This window comes from Pseudorasbora parva, chromosome 2 (assembly GCF_024679245.1).
Source record: "Pseudorasbora parva isolate DD20220531a chromosome 2, ASM2467924v1, whole genome shotgun sequence".
Lineage (NCBI taxonomy): Eukaryota > Metazoa > Chordata > Actinopteri > Cypriniformes > Gobionidae > Pseudorasbora > Pseudorasbora parva.
In genome coordinates, this window is record NC_090173.1 from 9,435,428 (window position 1) to 9,462,089 (window position 26,662).

A 26,662-nucleotide genomic window follows, 5' to 3' on the forward strand; every position below is an offset into this window, starting at 1 on the left:
TAAAAGTAGTCTATAAATATTCATAAAATCATGTCAAATACGTGTGGCTTTCATGACTGCAGTTAGGATGCCTTACCCGCATAACAAGCTCATCACTCTGAAGAAAAATTCTAAGGTAGTCAACGTTTCTCTTTGTGTAGCTTTGGAAGATCTGGAAATGTATGCAGAGCAACCCTTCAAGACTGTTAAAGCTCAGAGTCAAACCGTGTATGACGAACCACCCAACACAGACTTCCATAATATCTTGCAGAAGATAGGATTGAGTGACTAGGACTTTGACTCTTGCTAAGTTTCACTTCAGTGGAAAAGTTATTGCGCTTGGTCCAGAAGCATGAACTCATATTCTCAAAGCTCAAGCTATACTGCGGAAGAAGAAAGGACTCAGTCGCATCCATCTGTCTGACAACGGTCCTTTCTGTTTGCCTTCTCAGCATGGGCCACCAGGGCACTATCAGACATTACGGCAAGTACTGTCAGAGATGGAAGAGCGTGACCTCTCCTTTGGTTCTCATGTTAAAGAAGAGTGGCGGCCTCCGTATCTACCGCAGGTTAAATTTATACGCTATAAAGGAAGAACACCCTATGAGTCCGCACTTTCATGATGTAATGCTGCTTTGGCTGTCAGCACTAGTGCGGGCTTGTTAGAAGTGCGCATCGAGGGTGCATATTGACCCCAACGAGGGTGCTTGCAAGCACTCTTCTAAAAACCTAAAATGACAAATGGGACACCCTACGGTCTCTTGGACTCAAAATGGGGTTTTGTTATTTCAAAACCATTTTACAAAACGGACTCGGGACGAGTCCAATAACAAACTTGTAGCCAATCAGCAGGTAAGGGGCGTTTCCACACCGTATGGAGCATCTAAATCTCCTCACTGTCTGTTTCAAGTGTCAGCTCACAAAATGTGTCCGACAAGTAAGATACTATATCTTAGTATATCAAATTTACATTTACAATTATGCATTTAGCAGATGCTTTTATCCAAAGCGACTTACAACTCAGGAGTACAGGAAGCGATCCGTCAAGAAGAGGCAAAGAAACGCAAAAGTGCCCCAAATACCAAGATTTGTATACCGCTCAGAGTAGCAAAAACCAGAAAAGGGAAGAAGATGTGTGTCAAATGTGTGTCATTTGGGACAGGGCCAAAATGCGTTTTTGTCTGTACTTGTGCTCTCGTGAAACATCATTGTTTGTGTGGTTAGTGGTTAATCACAAGATATAATTTGTCTTGTGTATATACTGGGCGATCTTTGGCCTTATGAATCTATTTGAGAAATGGCCAATGAGTTACATCAGCCTCAGAACGCGAAAGGACGCTGGCCAGGCAAGACGCAAATTTTCCCCTTCTCCTCTTCCCAGTCTAGATGTTGGTATGTTTAAAAGTGTTTATTCAGTTAAAGGTTATAAAATATTAAACTGAGTGTGTTCTGAACTGAATTTCTCTAACTCTAATTTCTATTTCTTAACATCCAACTATTATGCTGTTTTCGCAGTTATACAGAGATTGCTTTCAGGGAATGTGTGTATGTTGGTTCATATGAATATTATTTTCACACATCATTCGTTGTTAATACATGTGGAAATTGTAATTTGTCAGTGAAAAAAAAAATACACTAGCCATTTTATTTAATTTCTTTATTTTCTTCCGTTTAAAATAATAGCAATGTATTATTCAATTTTTTTTGTGTATTACATAATATTAGATACATGTAATTGTAGTACATCAGCATTTTCCCTTCTCTTTCCAGTCTATATTGTGTTTTGTGTGGGAAGAAGTTAATGCAGCAGACATTTCACTGACCAAGTGTCCAATATATGTTTCAAGGTCAATAAAAGTGGTGTCTGAAGTTATTCTGCTTTCCCTGCTGTAAGGGTTTCTTTTGTACAGAACTATATCTGCTAGATATGCATAATCAAAAAGCTGTATGTTGACTTTGGTCTTTTAATATCACTCTCTTACTACATAGTGCTTACACAAACCTGGTAAAAAATTACTGGTGGTCAGTGGACATGATTGGATACAAGGTAATGTGTGACGTAAGAAACACCAGCAATTTCAAAGCGCGTTTTTGTCTTCCGTTCACTCCAGTCTTAAGGAGAAAATACTGCGATGCTGTTGACCCATGAATTTGTCTGAAAGCATATTAAAAACACAGCATAGACATATAAACAACATTAAAAACTTGATTTTTACCACAGGGATCTTTATGAGTCTCTCTGATGTGTAATAGAAACTCATTTCTGATATGTGATCTGAGGAGAACTCAGAGATGAAGAGTCTCACTCTTTATCTGTTCCATTAGAAGTATTGATCCAAACTCTCAATAGCGTCCTGTTTAGAGTATTTTCTCCATTCATCTGGGATCTCAGTACTCTTAAATGTTTTATTGTAATATTTTTCCAGATGTTTCTGGAATCTGCACAGAAACCACTTCCAGTAGGGAAGCGCAGAGAGGTCGGAGGTGATGCTCCAGTCGGCATAAACTCCTCCTGCTGTTCGGTATTCTCTGCAGAGGAGCACATCATCTGAGGCATTGGGATAAAAATAGTGATCTCGGCTTGCTACCACTGATGTGCAGATATTAACAGCCAGGTTTGTTTTTTCTCTGTAAAACAACCCATTAATTCCAGTCACTCTGTGAAGAGGAACATTATGATCTCCATCATGGTTTTCGATGGTGTTGGTGCAGATGGCTCTACAGAATGGACACTGAACCCAACAGCACTGACAGAAGTGATCGATCAGAAGCTCATCTGGTCTGAATTCATAGTCCAGATTTGCTGTAAATGACTCTGTGTTGAATCTAATGCTGATATCAGACATTGTAGCAGGAAGTTCTTGTCTTATCTCATCTTCTAGCGTGCTGAAATCATCCACATATTTTACTCCACTGAGGGTTTTTTCAGAGAAGATCAGCTCATCTGAGAGCCGCTGTTTGAAACTCTTCAACCACAAACCAGCATCTCTGTTCTCTTGAACATGTTCAGTAGATTCATGAGCTGCTTTCATGATCTTCTGCTCCAGGAGTTTAATGCTCTCATTCATCTTGGGTAAAACACTGACACTGAACTTATCAGTTATGTACCGACTGACTTCATCTCTGATGAAACTCTTGAAGTGATCACTGGGATTATGAATGTAGTTCATGTATTTGTTGAAGTCCTCCTCTTCTACCAGTCTCTTCAGGATGTGTTTCTCCAGATTTGATCTGTTTCCATTCAGTGATTCACAGTTTGATCTCATTTCTTCTGCTAAATCTCTGGCAGTCTTCTTATAGACGCTCTGCTCAATGGGCTCTTTCAGTTTCTGACAGATGATCTCTCCAAAAATGGCAGCTGATGTGGCTCTATGGCAGTATTTTTTGAAAATACTATAGTACTCTTCTCTCTTCTTCTCAACATATATTACAGGACTATTGGCTTCTCTGAACATCATGTGTTGGTCAGTGATCATCTTGTTTGCTCCATTACAGATGGAATAAACCAAATCAATGAAAAATTCATTCTTGAACTTATATTTCACTGATCCTTCCTGGTGTTCAGTTACTCTCCTCTTGATGTAATCTATGAGTGTTTTAATGCAGCTAATGTTGTATCCCATCTTTGAAATGTTAAAAGACTGAATCATTTTGGCTGTTTTTTGAGCAACATCTGTGACTAATGATCTTATTTGGGCTACATCCTCTTTTGATAGAACATAACCAAGCCTCTCCTTAGCTGATATGATGGTTTTTGTGAAAAATCCACTGGATCTCTTTTCCTTTACATAAACATAATAACTTGGCACTGAGAAGATATCCATGCTCTCCTTCCAACGGTCTACAGAAACACTTCTATAGACGTCACTGAAGATCTCTCTCGCATCTCTCATTATGTTAATGTCTTTAATTGGAGGAGTGTCTGATATGATCTTCTTAACACTCTTTTTCCAAAGCAAATCAAACTCTTTCTTCAGTGTTTCTTCATCCTTTGCTTTGTCTTTGAGTTTTAAGGCACATTCTTTGCTCTTTTCATAGAGAGTGTTTTCATGATGTGTCTTCCGAGCATCAATCTTTTTCTTGAGGTCTCGCTGCTGAAGAAACTCATTTAATTTCCTCTTTGTTTCTCTCACAATGTTTTCCTGAATCTCTTTGATTTTTATTTCAAATGATGTTTTCCATTGAATCAGTATATTTTTATCTTTGTCTTTTTCAAAGAATTCAAACATAGATTTCTCCACTTCTTCACTTGTCGTCTTCAGTTCTCTTTGAAGATCAGTTTCCTCAACCTCATGAATTGCTTCATTTTCCATTTTGTTGTGTAATTTAATCTCAGTTTCCATCATGGCACTGCGAAGCCTCCAGGTCCACTTGCTGTATTCGGTTTCCAGTTTCCTGTAGGCTGAAATCTCCAGAGAATTTTTGATAAATCGTTCATTTAGTAAAGCCTCCCAGAGATTATTAATATGATCTTTTAAGTGTGTCAGCCTCATTCCATGTAAACCAGCAGCATAAAACATAATAGTTTCTTTTAGTTCTTGAATATTATCACAGTAGTTTAGGTTTGGTGGTGCCATCGGTGGGCTGCCCTCCCAGAGCTGAGCAAAACACTTCACATCATCATGAATGTCAAGTTTAATGACATCACTGAAACATCCTGCATCACAGACTTCCTCTTCAGCAGCAAGTTTTGTCATCTCATCCAGTGTCTTCTGCAGTCGTCTCCTTCCCTCCATGTGTTTCTCTCCAGCTCTGATGTCTGAGATGTTCTGATGCACAAACACACATCTGGGAATGTGTCTGACCTTCTTCATCCTCATAAAAGCCTGAACAACAATCTGAAGAATGTCCTGCATCTCAGATGGGTTTTCTCCAAAGATATTGATCAAGGATAGATTTCCAAGACCAACAACAAATGTGGCCAATTCATTGTCATGATCTCTTGTTGATCTTCCAGCTAGTTCTAGAGCACGAAGACCCTCAGTATCAACAACCAGAATATAGTCAAAGTTCATCTGTGTTTTCATCTCGTCTGACAATCTGACCAGCTGCATGAAAGCTCCTCTGGTGCACCTGCCAGCACTGACGGCAAACTGGAGTCCAAACATGGCATTGAGCATGGTGGATTTCCCAGAGCTCTGAAGCCCTAAAACTGACAGCACAAAGACTCTCTGGTCTCCCAGTTTCTGGATGAGTTGATCTAGAACAGCAGAGATCCAGTCCAGAGGAACATGAGCAGCATCTCCATCCATCAACTCCAGAGGAAATCCAGAGATCATCATCTCTGCTGCAAGACTCGGGAAAGATGAGAAGTCAAACTGCAGGTCTTTCTTGTTCTTCTTCACAGATGAACATGATTCATAGATCTGACCAATCTCCCTCATGATGTGCTCCAGACCAACGGATGCAGCGTGAAGTTCCTCAGATATTCTCTCAAGGCCAGTTTGTTCAGTCTTGAGTTGCTCAGATTTATCATGGTTCTCTTTCAGTTGTAAGACTGTTGACCACTGTTTATCATACTTGTGATGAAGAGCAGAAAGATCAGCAGAAATATGTTCATCTAGGAGGATTCTGAGCCATTTGATGAAATACTTCCTCTCATGTTCATCATGCAAGTTTATTTCTTTAATAAAGAGCTTCATGAACTCACTGGTGTCAGACTCATACTGCTGTTCTCGTATTTTCTTCAATTCTGCTCGTTTTCTACTGATGTCCACTGCTGTCTCATCTCCTCGAGGTCGACGTAGTTCTTTGTTTTTCTGACACCACTGATGCCACAGTTTCCCCTGACAGGGCAGAACTGATTCTTTAATTTCTGTCAGATGTTTCTTCTCCAGTAAACTCATCATCTGCTGTGCTGCTTCTTTTCCTCTCCTGCAGTGATCATAATCTTTCTCATCTACTCTGATGTATGAGTGTTTGGACACATCTTCAAGTCTGAAAGAGGAAGATGAATCTGAGAGACAATCATGTATAGCTCTCCTGAGTTCTTCAGATACATCTGACTGATTTCTGTCCTTCAGACCGATTTTGAATTTCCATTTTGTCATCTCAATGACAGTAGATTCATCCTCTGTAAAAAGGCAAATGAGTGGCTTTCTGTTCTTGTAAAGGTTTTGGATTGTTCCTGCACTTCTGTCATTCCTGTCCAGTCGTGGTAGAAGAACAACATTGACTGAGGCCATTTCAGTGAGGATCTGTAGCTGTTTCTCATGGTCTCGTGCATCACCATGTAGATTACAGAACGCATCACAGTCAGTGAATTTATCCGTGTTTTTCCCAGAGGGGCAGAACCAGGCGATCTCCACCACCCCATCCATCAGGACTCTGGTTCTGCTGCTGCCTGGGCAGTTCCTGTGGAAGAATGTGTTGTGTTTCTCATTGATCAGACTGTTCATCAGCTGAGACTTGGATGACGAGACAGAGCCAAACCTGAAGAAAAACACCATTGAAGTTTCTGCCTTGTAGATCGGCTGGGTTTGACTGATGATATCATTGTTGGTGTTTCTCATCTTCCAGCTCTTGTTGTTCTGCCTGAATGTCCAGAGAGGAAACTCAATCTGTTGTGTGAATGGATCAGGAACAAGGAGAGGCAGAGCGTACTGACACTGGGACAGTTTAGTGACTATCATCTGCTTCAGGAAACCATCAGCACTATGAAACAGGGCCATCTGAACATCCATCGGGTGGATTCGCTCAGATTGACTGAGTCTTTTGTTTGACAAAGTCACTGCTTTGAATATATCACCACCATCTTCAGATGAGTCATTATCTCTTTGCGCGTGATCGTGTTCACTAGCCTTATTAACATGAATGTATCTTGCTCTGTAGTTCATCATCAGTAGTTTTTGAAGGAAAGTCTGAATCAGCTCCTCCTCAGCACAAGACTCATGGGATTGTAATGAATGTGCAGTTATCTGAAGAATATCTGCAGCTCTCAGTTTATTGTGGTGCCTGCCTTCAAGATGAAGTTTGTGAAATAGATGCCGTATTTTTTCTCTTCCACACTTTTCCTGCTGTAGGTGTTGATCTGGTCTGACTCCAGAGGTTCCAATGTCCGGGTTTTCTCCCTGTTTCATAGACAAATAGAGTTTAGAAACAATTTGTAAGACTTTATAAATTCTCATGGAATTATATTCAATATTGTTAATGAGAACAGCCATTTGCAAACTGATGTTGTCAAAGGTTTTTACATTTTTTTTAATTTTTATTTTTTACAGGACAGTAGTGGAGGCCGGAAAGTATTGGGAGAGAGAGGATTATTGGGAAATAGGATTGGGACATGACAAACTCAAGCCAAATTCAAACCGGGATCCCCATGAGCCAGCAGCTTTCATTTACATTCATTTTACATTCATGAATGTTCTCTAAATATTCAGTGTTGGTTCTGGGAACGTAAAATCTTTTTCAGGTTCCTTGACGTTAGAGGCAGTGTTAATTTTGTTTTAGCCTTAGTCTTTTGACTAAAATGGAATTTAGTTTTAGTCATATTTTAGTCGCCCGAATTGACCATTGAAGCGCAAAAATACACGACAGAGAGCTCAATTAACTTTTTTGCTTTAAAGTTTTGTATTTCTCTTTGATAATGCAATACTCACAGTGTGAGTAATATGTGAGCTCACTGTGAATTCATAATGTTGAGCAGGTTGAGAGGAGGCGGCTCAAATATCAGACACGGGGGGGACATTCTACTTCCTGTTTCTCAACACTATCACAGTGATATCACAGTGCTCTCACATGGTGAGGAAGACTGACTTTCAAGATCAGACGTCTACAAAAGCTCTAATTGAGAATTAACAGAGGTTTAGATGTTGATGTTTAGATGGGGACATTACCAATATGGTGTGTCTGTGTTTGCTTGTAAGAATGGGGAAACTAGAAAAAAATATTAGAGATGTCGACTCTCTGGGAAAACAAAGGAAATTAACATCTGAATTCACTCTTGTGCATTTAGCGTCCCCATCCGAGACAACGTCACACTGAGTTGATCATCTATGTATTGTCTTAATGTACATTTCTTTCCCTTTACTGCCTCTTCACCCATCTCTCTTCTATAATTCACCCAAAATTGACATGGGTTAACGTGAACAAATACTATACAGTATTATACAGAACCTTTTCATTCACTGTTCCTGGTTGGTGGAACGATCTTCCATTCTCGATATGTAAGATAGAATCACTCGTTTCATTCAAAAGACATGTAAAAACTCATCTCTTCCGTGAGCACTAAATCTTATCATTAAACAAAAAAGAAAAATCTAACTCTTCCTGGTTTTTCTCTTTTCCTTCTATTCTAGTTTTTGCTACTCTGAGTAATATCTAAATCTTTGTATTTAGGGCACTTTTTGCATTTCTTCACCTCTTCATGACAGATTGCTTCCTGTACTCCTCAGTTGTAAGTCGCTTTGAATAAAAGCGTCTGCTAAATGCATAAATGTAAATGTACATGTTCGGTATAATTTGAAATGTCTCAGTGCGACTGGAACAAAGGTCACATTCTCAAAGAAGTAAAGCAAAAGGTAACAAAGGTTTTAAGAGTTTAGAGATATTTTGATTCTTGTGATGGGTGTGTCCTCTGCCAATTGGTCGTTACCTCCTGTCCTCAATAAGGTGTAAATTACAGGTCTACAGGACTTTATTAAAGCAAATTCCCATTGTGAACTCATGTTTATATTTAAAAGCGATTTCTGTCTTGGTCTGTGTATTTAAGGAGATGTTGCAGAAGGGTCAGGGCGCGATTCTGTTGCCAGATCAGCCCGTATTGCTATGCATTATGTATCCTATTTCCTTGAGGTCAGGTATGCATCTCTTACACTTTACTTCAGAGCATTTGATGTTATGTATCGATTATCTTTGAATTGATTATGTAATTGGCATGATACATTTACCTGACTAATAATACATTGTTATATTGATTTTTTTCTGACTTACTCTGGAATTATTAACTCTAGTAGATTACGTTAAATCCACAACACCACAGATCTATGCTCAGACTACTAGTGGACTTAAACACAGTTTGGGTGAAGCATAAGGGCACAACAGACTTATGGTTTAGAGTTCCGACTTACACATTGGCATTAGTTATGTATACTTGAACTTTAAAGGTTAGTAGACCAAATGGGTCTTTCGTTTAGAGCAATAAAAAGTTGTTGACCAATATAAATAGGGTGAGCCTCAATTCCTGGTTACTGTAATATTATTCTAATTACCTGTACATGGGAAACCATGGCATGATTATGTTAAGTTATCATTAGAGGAAGTTAAGTTGGTCGATTGGTTCTATGGTAATGGTCATGGCCTCTGGTTAGAAGTGAGTTCAGATCTATGGGGACTGAATAAAGTATTCTAGAATGATCAACATGGAGCAACTGGCATCTAGAATATCAGATAATCACCTCTGTCTACCAACATGCAAATAGGCTAAACATGTAATGCTTGTGTTTATGCGGTCACAGTTTTCATGGACTTGGATTTTTTGGGGTATGCGCGGGGATGGTGGTGGTATGGTTTCAAAACTATTTTAAACCTGTTTCATGGTTTTGTTCTCTGTTCACCGGGTGCTGTTGCTGTGCAAATGGGGTCCAGAATGCATTGGGGGTTTTCTGTTTTAGTTGAGGATGGTGTTTTTTACATGGTGACAAATTAAATAACTAATTTGTTTTTAGAACAGAATTTAATCAATCAAAAACTTTAGCTTTTCATCTAAAACAAAACAAATTTCATTAATAATTCATTCATTTCAAAATTAATTTCAGGATTTCATGAGAGCTACTCATTCCAAAAAAGTTGGGACAGGTAGCAATAAGAGGCCTGAAAAGTTAAATATACATATAAGGAAAAGCTGGAGGACCAATTTACAACTTATTAGGTCCAACATGATTGGGAAAAGATTATAAAAAGAGCCTCTCAGAGTGGCAGTGTTTCTCAGAAGTCAAAGTGGGCAAAGGATCACCAATTCTCCCATTGCTGCAGCAAAAAATAGTGGAGCAATATATGAAAGGAGTTTCTCAGAGAAAAATTGCAAAGAGTTTGATGTTATAATCATCTACAGTGCGTAATATCATCCAAAGATTCATAAGATTCATTCAAAGATTAATCTTCCATCATAAAGAGGAAGATGCAACAAAGAAGACCCAAGACAGTTGAGCAACTAGAAACCTGTATTAGACAAGAATGGGACAAAATTCCTTCTAAACTTGAGCAACTTGTCTCCTCAGTCTCCAGACGTTTGAAGAACGTTATAGAAAGAAGAGGGCATGCCACACAGTGGTAAACATGGCCTGTCACAACTTTTTTGGAATGTGTAGCTCTAATGAAATTCAAAATGAGCCAATATTTGGCATGACACTTCAAAATGTCTCACTTTCAACATTTGATATGTCATCTATGTTGTATTCTGAATAAAAAAAATGTAATTGGAAACTTCCACATGATTGCAATCTGTTTTTATTCACAATTTGTACAGTATTTTTTGGAATTGGGTTTGTATGTTACTGTAGAATTTGGCTGATTTTTTATTTGGTTTTGTTTTTTTACTTCAAAGGTTTTACAGTTGCTTACTGGCTTTGTTTGGCTCTGTTTGTGAAACTGGGCCATTATAATTTAGAGCTTTTTTGACTAATAGAGTGGTCTTTTTAATAATTTGTTTTAGGTAGGTACAATAATTTTTAAAGGATATAGTATGCGAAGTGAAAACAGTCTGTAGGTCTTATCTGAGTTTGGTGTACATAAGTTGTGTCAAGCCAACATAATCAAACTTACCATCACTGCTGCTTTTGTCTGTAATTGTCTGTGTCCTTGTGATCCTTCTCCCAGTAACCCTCCAGTTAATCCAATTGCTCCCGCTAATTCTGCTGGTGATGCTGCTGATTCGTCTTGTGATGCTTCTCCTGATGCTGCTGATTCGTCTTGTGATGCTCCTCCAGATGCTGCTGATTCGTCTTCTGATGCTCCTCCTGATGCTGCTGATTTGTCTTGTGATGCTCCTCCAGATGCTGCTGATTCGTCTTGTGATGCTCCTCCAGATGCTGCTGATTCGTCTTGTGATGCTCCTCCAGATGCTGCTGATTTGTCTTGTGATGCTCCTCCTGATGCTGCTGATTTGTCTTGTGATGCTCCTCCAGATGCTGCTGATTCATCTTGTGATACTCCTCCTGATGCTGCTGATTTGTCTTGTGATGCTTCTCCTGATGCTGCTGATTTGTCTTGTGATGCTTCTCCTGATGCTGCTGAATTGTCTTGCGATTCTCCTCCTGATGCTACTGATTCGTCTTGTGATGCTCCTCCTGATGCTGCTGATTTGTATTGTGATGCTTCTCCTGATGCTGCTGATTTGTCTTTTGATGCTATTCCTGATGCTGCTGATTTGTCTTTTGATGCTCCTCCTGATGCTGCTGATTTGTCTTGTGATGCTCCTCCTGATGCTGCTGATTTGTCTTTTGATGCTATTCCTGATGCTGCTGATTTGTCTTGTGATGCTCCTCCTGATGCTGCTGATTTGTCTTGTGATGCTCCTCCTGATGCTGCTGATTTGTCTTGTGATGCTCCTCCTGATGCTGCTGATTTGTCTTGTGATTCTCCTGCTGTTATTGCTGATGCTACCAGTGATGCTGCCAGTGATGCTCCTCCTGATGCCATGGATGCTGCGAGTAATGCTCCCCCTGATGCCTTGGATGCTGCCAGTGATGCTCCTCCTGATGCTGTTGATTTGTTTTGTGATGCTCCTCCTGATGCTGCTGATTTGTCTTGTGATGCTCCTGCTGTTATTGCTGATGCTACCAGTGATGCTGCTGATGCTGCCAGTGATGCTCCTCCTGATGCCATGGATGCTGCCAGTGATGCTCCTCCTGATGCCATGGATGCTGCCAGTGATGCTCCCCCTGATGCCGTGGATGCTGCCAGTGATGCTCCTCCTGATGCTGCTGATGCTCCTCCTAATGCTGTTGATGCTCCTCCTGATGCCGCAGATGCTGCCAGTGACGTGCCTCCTGATACTGCGGATGCTGCCAGTGATGCTCCTCCTGATGCCATGGATGCTGCCAGTGTTGCTCTCCCTGATGCCGTGGATGCTGCCAGTGATGCTCCTCCTGATGCTGTTGATTTGTTTTGTGATGCTCCTCCTGATGCTGCTGATTTGTCTTGTGATGCTCCTGCTGTTATTGCTGATGCTACCAGTGATGCTGCTGATGCTGCCAGTGATGCTCCTCCTGATGCCATGGATGCTGCCAGTGATGCTCCTCCTGATGCCATGGATGCTGCCAGTGATGCTCCCCCTGATGCCGTGGATGCTGCCAGTGATGCTCCTCCTGATGCTGCTGATGCTCCTCCTAATGCTGTTGATGCTCCTCCTGATGCCGCAGATGCTGCCAGTGACGTGCCTCCTGATACTGCGGATGCTGCCAGTGATGCTCCTCCTGATGCCATGGATGCTGCCAGTGACGCTCCCCCTGATGCCGTGGATGCTGCCAGTGATGCTCCTCCTGATGCTGCTGATGCTCCTCCTAATGCTGCTGATGCTCCTCCTGATACCGCAGATGCTGCCAGTGACACGCCTCCTGATACTGCGGATGCTGCCAGTGATGCTCCTCCTGGAGATACTGCCTGTGATGCTCCTCCGGATGCTGCTGATTTGACTTGTAATGCTCTTCCTGATCCTGCTAATTTGACTTGTGATGCTCCTCCTGAGGCTGCTGATTTGACTTGACATACCCCTTTTGATGCTTTTGATGTTGCTAATTCTGCTGGTGATGATTTTTCTAATGCTGCTGATCTGGCTTGTGATACTTCTAATACTGTTGATTCTGCTGGTGGTGCTGATGATTCTGCTGGTGGTGCTGCTGCTTCTGCTGGTGGTGCTGTTGATTCTTCTGGTGTTGCTGTTGATTCTGCTGGTGGTGGTGCTGTTGATTCTGCTGGTGGTGCTGTTGATTCTGCTGGTGGTGCTTTTGATTCTGCTGGTGATGCTGCTGCTTCTGCATGTGGTGGTGCTGCTGCTTCTGCTTGTGGTGGTGATGTTGATTCTGCTGGTGGTGCTGCTGATTCTGCTGCTGGTGCTGCTGCTTCTAATGGTGGTGCTGTTGATTCTGCTGGTGTTGCTGCTGATTCTGCTGGTGTTGCAGCTGATTCTGCTGCTGATTCTGTTAGTGGTGCTGTTGATTCTGCTGGTGGTGCTGCTGATTCTGCTGCTGGTGCTGCTGCTGATTCTGCTGGTGGTGCTGCTGAATCTGCTGGTGGTGCTGTTGATTCTGCTGGTGGTGCTGCGGATTCTGCTGGTGGTGCTGTTGATTCTGCTGATGGTCCTGCTGATTCTGCTGATGGTCCTGCTGATTCTGCTGATGGTGCTGTTGATTCTGCTTGTTGTGCTGTTGATTCTGCTGGTGGTGCTGCTGATTCTGCTGGTGGTGCTGTTGATTCTGCTGTTGGTGCTGCTGATTCTTCTGGTGTTGCAGCTGATTCTGCTGGTGGTGCTGCTGATTCTGTTGGTGGTGCTGTTGATTCTGCTGGTGGTGCTGTTGATTCTGCTGGTGGTGCTGCTGATTCTGCTGGTGGTGCTGTTGGTGCTGCTGATTCTGCTGGTGTTGCAGCTGATTCTGCTGGTGGTGCTGCTGATTCTGTTGGTGGTGCTGTTGATTCTGCTGGTGGTGCTGCTGATTCTGCTGATGGTCCTGCTGATTCTGCTGATGGTGCTGTTGATTCTGCTGGTGGTGCTGTTGATTCTGCTGGTGGTGCTGCTGATTCTGCTGGTGGTGCTGTTGATTCTGCTGTTGGTGCTGCTGATTCTGCTGGTGTTGTAGCTGATTCTGCTGGTGGTGCTGCTGATTCTGTTGGTGGTGCTGTTGATTCTGCTGTTGGTGCTGTTGATTCTGCTGATGGTCCTGCTGATTCTGCTGATGGTCCTGCTGATTCTGCTGATGGTGCTGTTGATTCTGCTGGTGGTGCTGTTGATTCTGCTGGTGTTGTCGCTGATTCTGTTGGTGGTGCTGTTGATTCTGTTGGTGGTGCTGCTGATTCTGCTGGTGGTGCTGCTGATTCTGCTGGTGTTGCTGCTGATTCTGCTGTTGGTGCTGCTGATTCTGCTGGTGTTGTCGTTGATTCTGTTGGTGGTGCTGCTGATTCTGCTGGTGATGCTGTTGATTCTGCTGGTGGTGATGTTGATTCTGCTGGTGGTGCTGCTGCTTCTGCTGGTGTTGTCGCTGATTCTGTTGGTGGTGCTGTTGATTCTGCTGATGGTCCTGCTGATTCTGCTGATGGTGCTGTTGATTCTGCTGGTGGTGCTGTTGATTCTGCTGGTGGTGCTGTTGATTCTGCTGGTGGTGCTGCTGATTCTGCTGGTGGTGCTGTTGATTCTGCTGTTGGTGCTGCTGATTCTGCTGGTGTTGCAGCTGATTCTGCTGGTGGTGCTGCTGATTCTGTTGGTGGTGCTGTTGATTCTGCTGTTGGTGCTGTTGATTCTGCTGGTGTTGCTGCTGATTCTGCTGATGGTCCTGCTGATTCTGCTGGTGGTGCTGCTGATTCTGCTGGTGGTGCTGCTGATTCTGCTGATGGTCCTGCTGATTCTGCTGATGGTCCTGCTGATTCTGCTGGTGGTGCTGCTGATTCTGCTGGTGTTGCTGCTGATTCTGCTGGTGTTGCTGCTGATTCTGCTGATGGTCCTGCTGATTCTGCTGGTGGTGCTGCTGATTCTGTTGGTGGTGCTGTTGATTCTGCTGTTGGTGCTGTTGATTCTGCTGGTGTTGCTGCTGATTCTGCTGGTGATGCTGTTGATTTGGCTTGTGATGCCTCTATTAATGTTGATTCTGCTGGTGATGTTCCTCCTGATGCTGCTGTTGCTATTGCTGCTGCTCCTGGTCCTACAATTAGTGTTGCTGTCGGTAGAAATTTTCTACCCCGTTGTACTGCTACTTTTATTCTTTTTACCAAGGCTAAAACTAATTGTAGTACATACATTGACCTCTGTGTTATATTTATTGCCCACTGTAAATGTGTTCTTGTTATTGCTACTATTGCAGCTCCTGCTATTGTTCCAGCTACTGCTGATCCTGTTAATGATTGTGTTACTACCAATGATCGCATTATTACTGCTGCTGTTCCTGCAAGGCCTCCTGCTACTGCTGTCACTGCTACTGCTGCTTGTGTTCTACCTTCTTCTTCCCATTGTGATTGTAAAATGCCCACTCCAGCAGCTGCTCCTGCTGCTGCTCCCACTACTGCTTCAGCTATTGTTGTTCCTGCCATTGCTACTCCTACTGCAACTACTGTTATTATCAGTGCTATTGTTACTGTTTTTAGTCTTTGCTTCCATGCTGTTTGCAGTGTGTATTGTAGAGTTGCCCTTTGGTCTGCTTCGTCTCCTGGCACTGCAACAATAAAAGGAAGGACACATTTTCATCATCAAATGTCATCAAAGATCATAAATTATGCTCAGCATAGTATATCGATGTCATCCAATAAGTTAAATTACATTTCTTACCCATGCTGCTTGATCTTAAACCACAAGGATATGATAGCTCAGATCTTCCAATCACTCCTGCCAAGTTCACACAAGGGTGGCCTGTGGTTCTGTGGGACCCTAGGCAAGATCATGAAAATGGGCCAATATTGACATAATATAACTATATAGTTATATATATTGCAGTGCTATATATCGCAGCATGAGATATAACTATATAACTATATATCGCAGCATGAGAGGTCTACATTTAAATGTCAATTTTACATAAAATGTCTAAACTGAAAACAATCTTGTTATTGTTGCTCTGTACACATACTATACACTGTGATGAATTCTGTAAAGGTTCTTTAGCAATGTTGTTTTTTCATGGGTGCTTAGGTGTGTACAAATTTATTATAAAACAGAATTATATGGCGTCCTTTTATATATATATATATATATATATATATATATATATATATATATATATATATATATATATATATATATATATATATATATATATATACACAGTCCCTGACAAAAGTCTTGTCACTTGTGTACAAATTGACCTAAAGTGCCGCTGAAATATATTTCTAATCAAGATTAGAAATTGTTTCAGTGAAAAACTAAGCTTTCAAAAAGTATTGTAATATTCACAGCTTGGTAAAGCCCATTGAGTCAATTTTTGCAAAGACATAAGTGTTGTCACCTTGTCATATGAGCTTCACCTGTGACTAATAATGGATCAATTAGATCTCAAGTGTGTATAAAAAGAACCCCAGTACACTAGACCTTCACATCAACTGCAACTAGACCTCTGCCAACATGCCTAAGATTCACCCAGAGACTAAAGTTTTGATTATCAAGAGGCTGAAGACCAGATCCACTGCTGATGTGGCAGACACCTTCAATGTGTCTCAGCGTCAAGTACAGAGGATAAAAAAAAGATTTGAAGAGACTGGAGACGTTTTTCACAAGCCCAGGTCAGGCAGACCCCGCAAGACAACTGCTCGAGAGGACCGTTTGTTGGCTCGAAAACCCAAGGCCAGCCCATTTTCCACTGCAGCAGAGCTCCACGAGACCTGGTCACCTGAAGTCCCTGTGTCAACCAGAACTGTTTGCCGGATTCTGTCTCGAAATGGCCTCCATGGTCGAATCAGTGCCCAGAAGCCAGCACTAAACAAAAGACAATTGAAAAACCGTGTGGCATTTGCCAAGGCCCACAGCCTGCTAAAAGGATGGACCCTGGAAAAGTGGCAGAAGGTGGATTTTTCAGATGAATCTTCTGTTGAATTACACCACAGTCGCCGCAAATATTGCAGGAGACCTACTGGAGCCAGAATGGATCCTAAATTCACCCAGAAAACTGTGAAGTTTGGTGGCGGAAAAATCATGGTCTGGGGTTACATCCAGTCTGGGGGTGTGCGAGAGATCTGCAGGGTGGAAGGCAACATCAATAGTCTAAAATACCAAGAAATCTTAGCTACCTCTTATTCCCAACCATAAAAGAGGCCAAATTCTGCAGCAGGACGGTGCTCCATCGCATACTTCCATCTCCACATCAAAGTTCCTCAAGGCGAAGAAGATCAAGATGCTCCAGGATTGGCCAGCCCAGTCACCAGACATGAACAACATTGAGCATATGTGGGGTAGGATGAAAGAGGACGCATGGAAGATGAAACCAAAGAATATTGATGAACTCTGGGAGGCATGCAAGACTGCTTTCTTAGCTATTCCTGATGACTTCATCAATAAATTGTATGAATCCTTGCCAAACCGCATGGATGCAGTCCTTCAAGCTCATGGAAGTCATACAAGATATTAAATTTGGATCTCACAGCACCACAACTTAATTTGCTGACATATTTGTGTATCATTTGTTCAATTTCTGTATAGGCGACAAAACTTTTGTCTTGCCAAAATTTGACCTTTCTGTCTTGATTAAATGATAAATATTTTTTCTATGAAAATTATTTATTTCAATGCATTAAACATCATTTGGGAGGGTTTTAGCTTTTCATATGAGCTATTTCTAACACCAATTAATTAATTAAAAGTCAGGTTAATATCAGGTATTTCTAGAAAATAGATAAGCGACAAGACTTTTGTCAGGGACAGTATATATATATATATATATATATATATATATATATATATATATATATATATATATATATATGTATATATATATATATATATATATATATATATATATATATATATATATATATATATATATATATATATATATATATATATAGCCATTACAAACATGACAACTGCACTGAAAAGAAATCACTAACAATAAGAATGGTATATATTCTTGACAAATTTGAATCTTTTTTATTCAATATTAAGGAACTGTATTAAGGAACATTGAATAGAAACATTTCACCTAAATAATTGTGACAAATTATTGAAAAATTTGCACTTGAGTGCTTGAAATTCTGGGCCTTATTTTAACAATCTGAGAGCATGGCACAGGTGCATTTGGGGCATGTTCAAATTCACTTTTGCTAGTTTAACAACGGTTGCCGTTCCAGGTGCATGGTCCAAAAGGATTGTACTTAATCTCTTTCTGAGTCAGGGGTGTGTTTTGGGCAAAACATGCAATAAACCAATCAGAGTCAGATAGCAATATTCCCAGCCAATACTGTGATCTCACTGTGATCCCAGCATGAGCTCCCAGGATACTTGTGATGTGGTCACAATGACACAGCTCACTCACTGTGTGCTCATACTATGGCCACAATGTAAGGTCAAAGTGCACTCACTGCACAAAGACTAGGTACCCAGCATGCATTGCAGCATGGAGCTTTTGATGGCCACCATTTTTGAGATTCCTACGCTGATTCTTGATGTCTCTTTGAGTCTAAATGACACAGTAGTTCAAAATGTCTTGATAATTCATGAAGGATTTTAAATGCATATGAGACTGCTGGATCTCATACTGTTAAATCACAGGGCTATAATGATTAAAAACATACTGAATAATGCCTCACAAAGACTGCATACTAAAGCTAGGTTATAAGTATGTTGTTTTTATCAATAACAAACCAACATGACCTAGATGCATTCTCTTTTGGCTTTCCTTACCGTAACAAAAATGTTTTTGTTACACAGTTACAGCAGCTAGAGAAAATATAATGTTATATAGTAATATATAATGTATAATATTGCTTATGGCCCAGATCTGGGCCTGCTTGTGGCCCAAATCTGGCAAACAGGAGTGGGCCACCCAAGGGCTGTCATTCCACGCAGCATGTGGGCCAGATCAGCATTACACATGTACCAGATGTGGGCCGGATCTGGGGTTCCACAATGTTGCTATCTGGGGAGTCTGATCTCCCTTTCCCTTTAAAAGTCAGTTGCGCCCGCGCCGTAGTGGATTCGCTATTTACATGGCGGAGTTTACGAGTGGAAAGACTGAACGCTTTTCCAGAGAGGAATAATTTATGATATATACAAATATTTGTGTGCTGCTCGAGTCCCTGTGTGTGTTTATGTTTGACAGCCTTTTATTGCTAGATAACTGGAAGGCATCCAGGATAGAGATAGGCACAGACAGACTGACTTCTAAGCAGCTTTGGAATACTGGCTTACTCTGAGGCAGCCTGTTGAAATTTTGATAACTCCAAGGCAGCGGAGGTGATGTTTTAACACTAGGTAACTCAAAGGGAGCAATTTATTGCTAGATAACTAGAAGGCATCCAGGATAGTGGTGATCAGTGAAGTTATGTTAGTAGGTATTCATTTTAAACTTACCTGTGGATATTAAACATACGGTTTACTAGTAACGGGGCTCACCATTAGTGCGAGCTAACTTCCAGCCAGCCAATTCATTTTCTGAGCGGTTGGGAGAGCGTTGGGAGTAGCTCGGCAGTAGCTTGTATGTTTCCCTGTCTGCTTATTTGAACAAGTACGACACAGCCTAGCTTTAAGTGAGGTGCACATATGAGGCATGGCTGAGTGGTTGCCTTTCGGAATGTTTACAAGCTAACTGGTAAGCAGTGGCATCCTTTAGGATATCTGCTAGACATCTGGACATGGTAAATGAGAGGCATCTAGACAAGAGAGACTGACTTCAAGTCTGTTTTATAATACCTGTTGAACCATAGATAACTGGAAGGCTGCTCGTAGGTTAAGACATAACACTTCCAACTAGCTCTGTAAGACTGGCTGCCTCTGAAGTAGCCTGTCGAATTGTAGATACCTGCAGTGTAACTTGGGTGATGTTGTCATACTGGGTGACTCACAGGTAACCAGTTGTTGCTAGATAACCGGGAGGCACCTTGAGTAGGTTATAGATAGACTAAGTGGGTTAAGACAGACTAACTTCTATGCAGCTTTATAATACTGGCTACCTCAGAGGCAGCCTGTTGACTTGTAGATATTTTCAATGTAGTTTGGTTGATGTTGTCACACTGGGTAACTCACAGACATTGTTGTTGATAGATAAATGGTAGGCACCTAGATGTAGGCAGCTCCTTTACTTTGTACCTCCCAGGTAACCATTGGTTGTGAGATAATTGGAAGGTACACAGACATAAGTAGTTAAGACAGACTAACTTCCAAGAAGCTTTGTAATCCTGGCTAACTCTGAGGCAGCCTGTTGAATTGGTAGTTTAAGGCAGTTGAGGAGATGTTGGCACACTGAGTTACTCACTGTGACGTTTCCATTAGTTTGTTTAATCCTGAGTTACAGGTGATTGCCTGAGGGAAGGCGTGGTTTCACACCTGAACCTAATCATGTCACTTTAAGAGGGACTGGATCAAACAGAGCAGGAGCGAAGAGCACGTTTGGGCCTGGCATCAAAGGCAGAAGTGGTTTGTCTGTCGTTTGCACATCATGAGAGTGCCTGAGATCTGATGTTATGTGGGAGGGAGACCACAGCCGCATCCGAGTTCACGCTTATTCATCTTTCTGCATTGTCTGTTTGTTATTTGGTTGGACTGATTACATGCATTTCTAACTTGCACTTGCACGCTTACATTCTGACTAACATGTACACTGAATATTCGACATTTCATGTTTATATTACTTTAGTGTAATAAATATTATTATTTATGCAACGGTTGTGTGGTGTCTCCCTTTGTTTGTTGCGATTTAAGAAAGGAAATCGTAACACTCACAGACATCCAGTTGTTGCTGGATAGCTGTAAGACACCTTGACATAAGTAGGTTAAGACCAACTGACTTCCACGCAGCTTTGCAACGATGGCTACCTCTGAGGCAGCCTGTTGAATTTCAGATAACTATAAAACCTTGGGCAAGTTCCAAGTTACTCACACATAGTGTTGCAAAGTAGATACTTTTTAATCAGGATAGCACAAGAAAAATATTAAATATACTTGATGGTGCCGTGATTTTTACAACATGTGGTCATGGGAATACCTTTAAGGGACTAATGAATTAGATTAGGAGCTGAATTCTTGGTTGCTTTAAAATACTGGTTGCTAATAGTAGAAAAGATATGGAGGTATGCGTACGTGTGCTATGTATAATTGTCATATAATTGTAAGATTATAAATTATAAAATGATTGTATTTTCCTCCTCTTTAGAGAAAGGAGACATATTGGAGAAAGTCCAAAGAAAGAGATCTGAGAATACAGCACACAATAGAAAATGTTGGGACTATTCCAGATGACCTTGTCATGAGGAACCACCTGGATGGCCTACTTAAGAAAGGAAAAGGGTGATTCTGCTAAATGAATACCAGGAAAAATGTAATCCAGTGGAGGTGTGAGCGGTCAAACAATCAAACAGGTTCTTTGGGTGGTGACCCAGAGACGACAAGGGCAAATTCCTGTCCGGCATATATATCTTTCCATTTCATAAAATCTGCAAATATCAGGGGTTGTGTTGTGAGGCAGATGTCTGACCATAGTGGCCATGACCTAACTGTCAGATGTGACATTTATTACCTAACAGAAAAGAAAATAGAATGAACCGCATAGACATAGGCATAGGACTTGGTTGAATTCATTCATAGCAGTATTTCGCAAAGGGCTCTTAAATAGTGCCATTCTTTTAAAATGCATTGACTGGTCTCAGAGCCGGGGAAAGACAGACTTTATGGACGGGATTGTCTCTCCAGAGGACATAACACAAATTAGAGCCAGCTTCAATAAATACGTCAGAATGGATGGAAATGACAGTGTATCTGTTGAAAAACGAATCCAGTCTGAGTTGAAAGATAGTATTTATCTTTTCCAACCACTCTCACATAGTGAGGATAAACCCCTGAAGAGTCATCCGTGTCATTGTTAATTTTGTTAATATGAAGGCAATCCATCGTTGGCTTGTCAAGCAAGGTCTGAGGCCATGTCCAGAATCCAGTTGTGAGAAACATCATTATTCAAGGAGTATGCTGACTGAAGCAATGCCGTACAGTTAAGTGTTCTTCCTTCTGAAACTTCACCATGATAAACAGGATTGTGCTCACATACAATGTCCTGTCAGTCATTATCCAGTCAAGGCCACCAGGAATTCACCAGGAATTTGTCAGTGTAACAGTAGGTTGAGTTCATACTCCTTCCTTCTTATGGGCTGTATTTGTGTACAGCGTAAGAAAATAGAGTAAAGGGGAAATTGAGTTTGGGTGGGGGGTCTAATCATTGTCCTAATTTCCCCTACATTTCCAGGAGAAAGAATTTCACCAGACAGCTTCTACGGTCGTTAAAAATATTCACAAAGTAACAGGGTCAGACAGAGTGCTGAATTACCAGAAGGACAACTGGATACAGTGTGGTGCTATGTGGTCCAATTTTAGCCAGATGTTTTTCCACCACCAGAGTGAAACAAATAATGTTGTGGAGAGGTGAGCAAATCTTTCAATGTGCTTAAATACAACAACAAATTCAAGTGGGGAACTGCTCTTGAAAATGTTTATGATTTAAGGATATCCAGAAGTTATTAAATCAGTGTCTACAAGCAATTTGACACTGTATAATCCAAAAGTTAATACAGATATCTCCACTTTTAAAGGTTCTTCTTCGGGATCAAGTACCCCTTTCGGTAACACTTTATGCACTAGTTAAGCATTAATTAATGATTAACTTGTTCACAATTAAGCATTAGTTAAGCACAAACATTAATTATGCATTAGTTAAACTAGTAATTAATTATTTGCTTGTTCACAATTATTCACTAGTTAAGCATGGACACAATAGTAATTAATGATTAACCTAATATAATAGAAATGGCATATTAGCCATTATTTACAACTTAATAAGCCATATATTAATTTTGTGTAGTGATGTAATTATATTTCTGTGCCATGCTATTAAAGGGGGGGTGAAATGCTGTTTCATGCATACTGATCTTTTTACACTGTTAAAGACTTGGAATCCCATACTAAACATGGACAAAGTTTCAAAAGTTAAGGTGGACGTTTGATGGGAGTATTTCTTTGTCAAAAATACTACTTCCGGTTAGTCATAAGTTTCGGCAAATTTTTTGAGATCATGCGTCCCCTTTGACGTTAATGGGGGCGGAATTTCCTTGTATGGGCCTTACGGACATTTCTTCCGGAAGCGCGTGAGAGAGAGAGAGGGAGAGAGCGAAAGTAACAGGCTACGCCCATCAAAGCGCTGGCTTGTAGGATGCTAAACAGGTGATGAGCACATAACAATGTCACCAAAAAACTGCGTTTTTGGTTGCCAGACCAAGACAGTCCTGCACAGATTTCCCAAAAACCCCGCGTTAAGGCAACAGTGGATGTAATTTGCTTTTCCGGATCAGCAACTGAGTTGCGCGAATGTTTATATCTGTTCGCTGCATTTCGGTGCCGACTGTTTCATAAACAAGGCCCAGCTTGACGCCAGCTTTTCCAATCGCCTAATACTGAAGGATGGAGCAGTCCCAACGTTAGTACCGCAGGCGGTGAGTGAGACTGCTTCAAATGTCTGTGTCTTTGCCTATGCTCATCAAGTAGCCCAAACATGATCACGTATAGTTAATTGATCAATGGAGCATGCGATGTGTAGTGCATGTACATTTGTTTAGCTGGCCACTATATGTGTAACTTTATGTTTGTGTATTGTAAAAGCACTCCAAACAACAATACACAAAGAGTGGGGAAATATGTTGAACTAAATAAGCGCGCTTCTTCATTAAATGCGCTACTATTCCGTGTCTTTCTATGTAAACACTAACTAGCCTGCTGTGCAAAACCAGTCCGCTTACTGTCTACACAAACCACGCGTAAACACACACACACACACACGTGCACAACTGCACTTCCCACATGTACACCTTCAAAGACAAAAATACGACGATATAATTCAAGTATAAATATGTAAATAACACAAGCCGCTAAGCATATTATATAGTTAGTGTATAACTTGTACCACATAGAGACGTCCTGCTCTAGTCGTTTTTGCTGCTGCTCCTGTTCAACTGCAGCCTCTGGGTCTGATTCCGGATCATAGATGTATGGCTGTATCTGATTAAAAGCCATATTTTTATTTTGAATAAAGTTTTTTTCCCGCTGTTAGGGATGACACAGCTTTACGACGCACTCGACTCAACACACAGCGCGCTGCTGCACACGTCATTATTTAGCTCCGCTCACATGACACGCCCCCACCCGCTCGGCTTTTTTCTGAAAGACTCGGAACAGCGCATCTTTCTTATATAATTATAAAAAAAATAAAGACTTTTCGGAGATATGCAGGATGCAATGCTACTCTGTAGGTACTCAAGATTGACATGACACTGACTGAAACTGAGTGTTTCACCCCCCCTTTAAGTTAACTGAACAATAAGATAGTAGTTATGTTTAATTACTGCTGATTTTGCCTTCATAAATGGGTAAAATAGTGTAATAAAGGCAATTTGACCCCCTATTCTAAAGTGAAAGTTTTATCCTCATCAATTATGGCACTTATTGAGTGATATTCAAGTTTATTAACCAGAATAAGCCAATATTTAAGCCTAACTACCATTAATACAGTACTAATAAAGGCAATTTGACCCCCTATTCTAAAGTGAAAGTTTTATCCTCAATTATGGCAGTAATTTCTTATATAAGTTAATAAGCAGCTTCTACAGACACAAAACATATATTTTTTGTCTATTTGGATAAATGGTGAAAGGTACAACATGAACGTATTGGCAACATTTAAACAAACGTGTTTTTTACAGCAAAATACGTAAAATATATTTTATATCATATAAAAATTTACAATTTTCCTTTTACCATTTTATAGATACATGTTACTTCCCTAAACACAAACATAACAATTTTACAGTGAATAAAAATGACAATACAACTTAATGGGCAAAAATTAAATTAAAATTGTAGTAGCAATATAGCATTAAAATTATATTTTGAGCCCCTAATCTCACTCAAACCTCTAAACCTACACATAACCATTTTTTTTTTTTTTTATGAAAATGAACTGGCTGCATGGAAGAGAGCTAGCGCTACCTCCTGAGCCATTACTAAGTAAACTCGATTCTGCATGGATCCGTAAGTAGTAGGTTACTTGCCAAATTAAATTGAATGTTCAACCACTGCCAGCTATTTGAACAGGTTGACTGCATTTGAGCTAACCTTGGTTTAAAACAGTTAGCTAAAATCTACCATTGCAATCTGTTTGCAGTTAGCTAGATAGCTGAGCTGTCTGTTCAGCAAATAAATCCCTTACAGCTAATGTTGGCTGTATTTCAAAGCATAGTCATTGAAAATAAAAATAAAATAAAAAACATTTCATTATGATTTCAGATCTTAGAATATTGCTCTGTGCAACTTACCGTACCAACTTGCGTGGAGTCAAGAGCGCTCGTTGGCACATAGTTTAATTTGAGCGCCAGTGCTGTGATTGGCTGAAACTGTTGGGGGAATTGTTCTAAAATTAGAACAAGTTAAATTGAATTAGCACTAAAGCCTAACAATTGTAATTACAGTTTGATTGTAAAATTATTCATTCTCTATTTTCAGATGATACTCAATCCCCTAAGTGCCCCCTTTTTTGGTTTGGGCCACTGCCCCTCAAAATGTCTGTGCACGGCCCTGATTACATGCATTGTATCTTTATCTCCATCAAGTAGTTGCCATCATCTGGTCACAGTTTCCCGTGCTGCTCTTGCCATAACAAACACAATTGTTGCAGCCAGAGAAAAACTAGCAATAAAACATCAAGAGTCAAAGTGCGCAACTACAGCAAATACTGATCAACATAATGGCCACATCAAACCAAACTAGTATTGTCAATCAATCAACATCTGAACCTCTGTTAATCTCAATAAGTGCTTCTGTAGTCATCTGACAGAAATAAAGTCAATCTGGTTTGTAAAATGTGAAGCTGGCACTGATTGGTTTAATGACGTTGAAGTCTGACGTCAAACAAATGTTTGGATATCAACCCAATTTTCATTTTCAACCAAAATTTGACATCAAAGTGACATTGGAGTCCACATCCAATTACATTTCTAGCTGGGGTGACCTCACATTGTAGCCATAGTATGAGCACACAGTTGACTTTAACCCGAGCTCAGACATGACTTTGCTCACTTTTTGTATATTGCACACAAATGATATTATTGTTGACAAATCATACATTTTCTGAAATATGTAAGGGTTTAGCATCAATTAGTTCAGTCTCTGATTTGCGATAGATATAGCCTACTCAAGCAACAGTATTACTGTAATATGAAAACCCAAGTGAAAACAAGACTTACCTTTATTATGAAAAGGCTTTCGGGAGATGAATGCAGTCCGTTACACTTGGGTAATATGATTTATTCTGCACAATACACATCAGATTTTCCTGAAAGATCTTCACTTCATGAAGCAATCAGAGCATGTTATATCATGAAACTATTTGATTTTACACTTTAGAGTCTTACAAACAAAAGCAGCCCGCCTCCAAAGTTTATTTGTCAAAGTAGAGATGTAGTTTCACTCGCAACATCCAAACAGTGCAGTCGGATGCCTATCGTCTTGTCAAACACAGAGTAGGCGGCTGCAGTGAGGGGAGGAGTGAAATATAAGTCTACATTCCAGGCGAGTCATGGAGAACAGCTCTTTCTCTGAGGAAATTAATTCAGTCATGCTATCACACATTTCCAGAAAGTCCAGGATCTTGGCACCAGCCTTGCACACACACACACACACACACACACACACACACACACACACACACACACACACACACACACACACACACACACACACACACACACACACACACACACATACACTCACACATTCCTTTCTCTGTTAGGAAATGCATTGGACAGT

General features: G+C 40.7%; 1 protein-coding gene and 1 long non-coding RNA gene across 2 annotated transcripts; both read right to left on the reverse strand.

The window, feature by feature from the left end:
- Positions 1-1,518: 1,518 nt before the first annotated feature.
- LOC137048529 (interferon-induced very large GTPase 1-like) lies at positions 1,519-13,491 on the reverse strand (the record flags this gene model as incomplete). The annotated part of the gene is made up of 2 exons (XM_067426769.1): positions 1,519-7,049; positions 10,741-13,491. Coding segments are annotated over 2 exons (7,500 nt in total), but the record flags the coding sequence as incomplete, so codon positions are not given.
- Positions 13,492-14,638: 1,147 nt separating this feature from the next.
- LOC137050013 (uncharacterized) lies at positions 14,639-26,236 on the reverse strand. Its single transcript, XR_010899782.1, has 3 exons — positions 26,101-26,236; positions 15,449-15,547; positions 14,639-15,335 (listed from the first exon to the last, which is right to left on the reverse strand). It is a non-coding gene; the product is annotated as an uncharacterized lncRNA (long non-coding RNA).
- Positions 26,237-26,662: the final 426 nt, after the last annotated feature.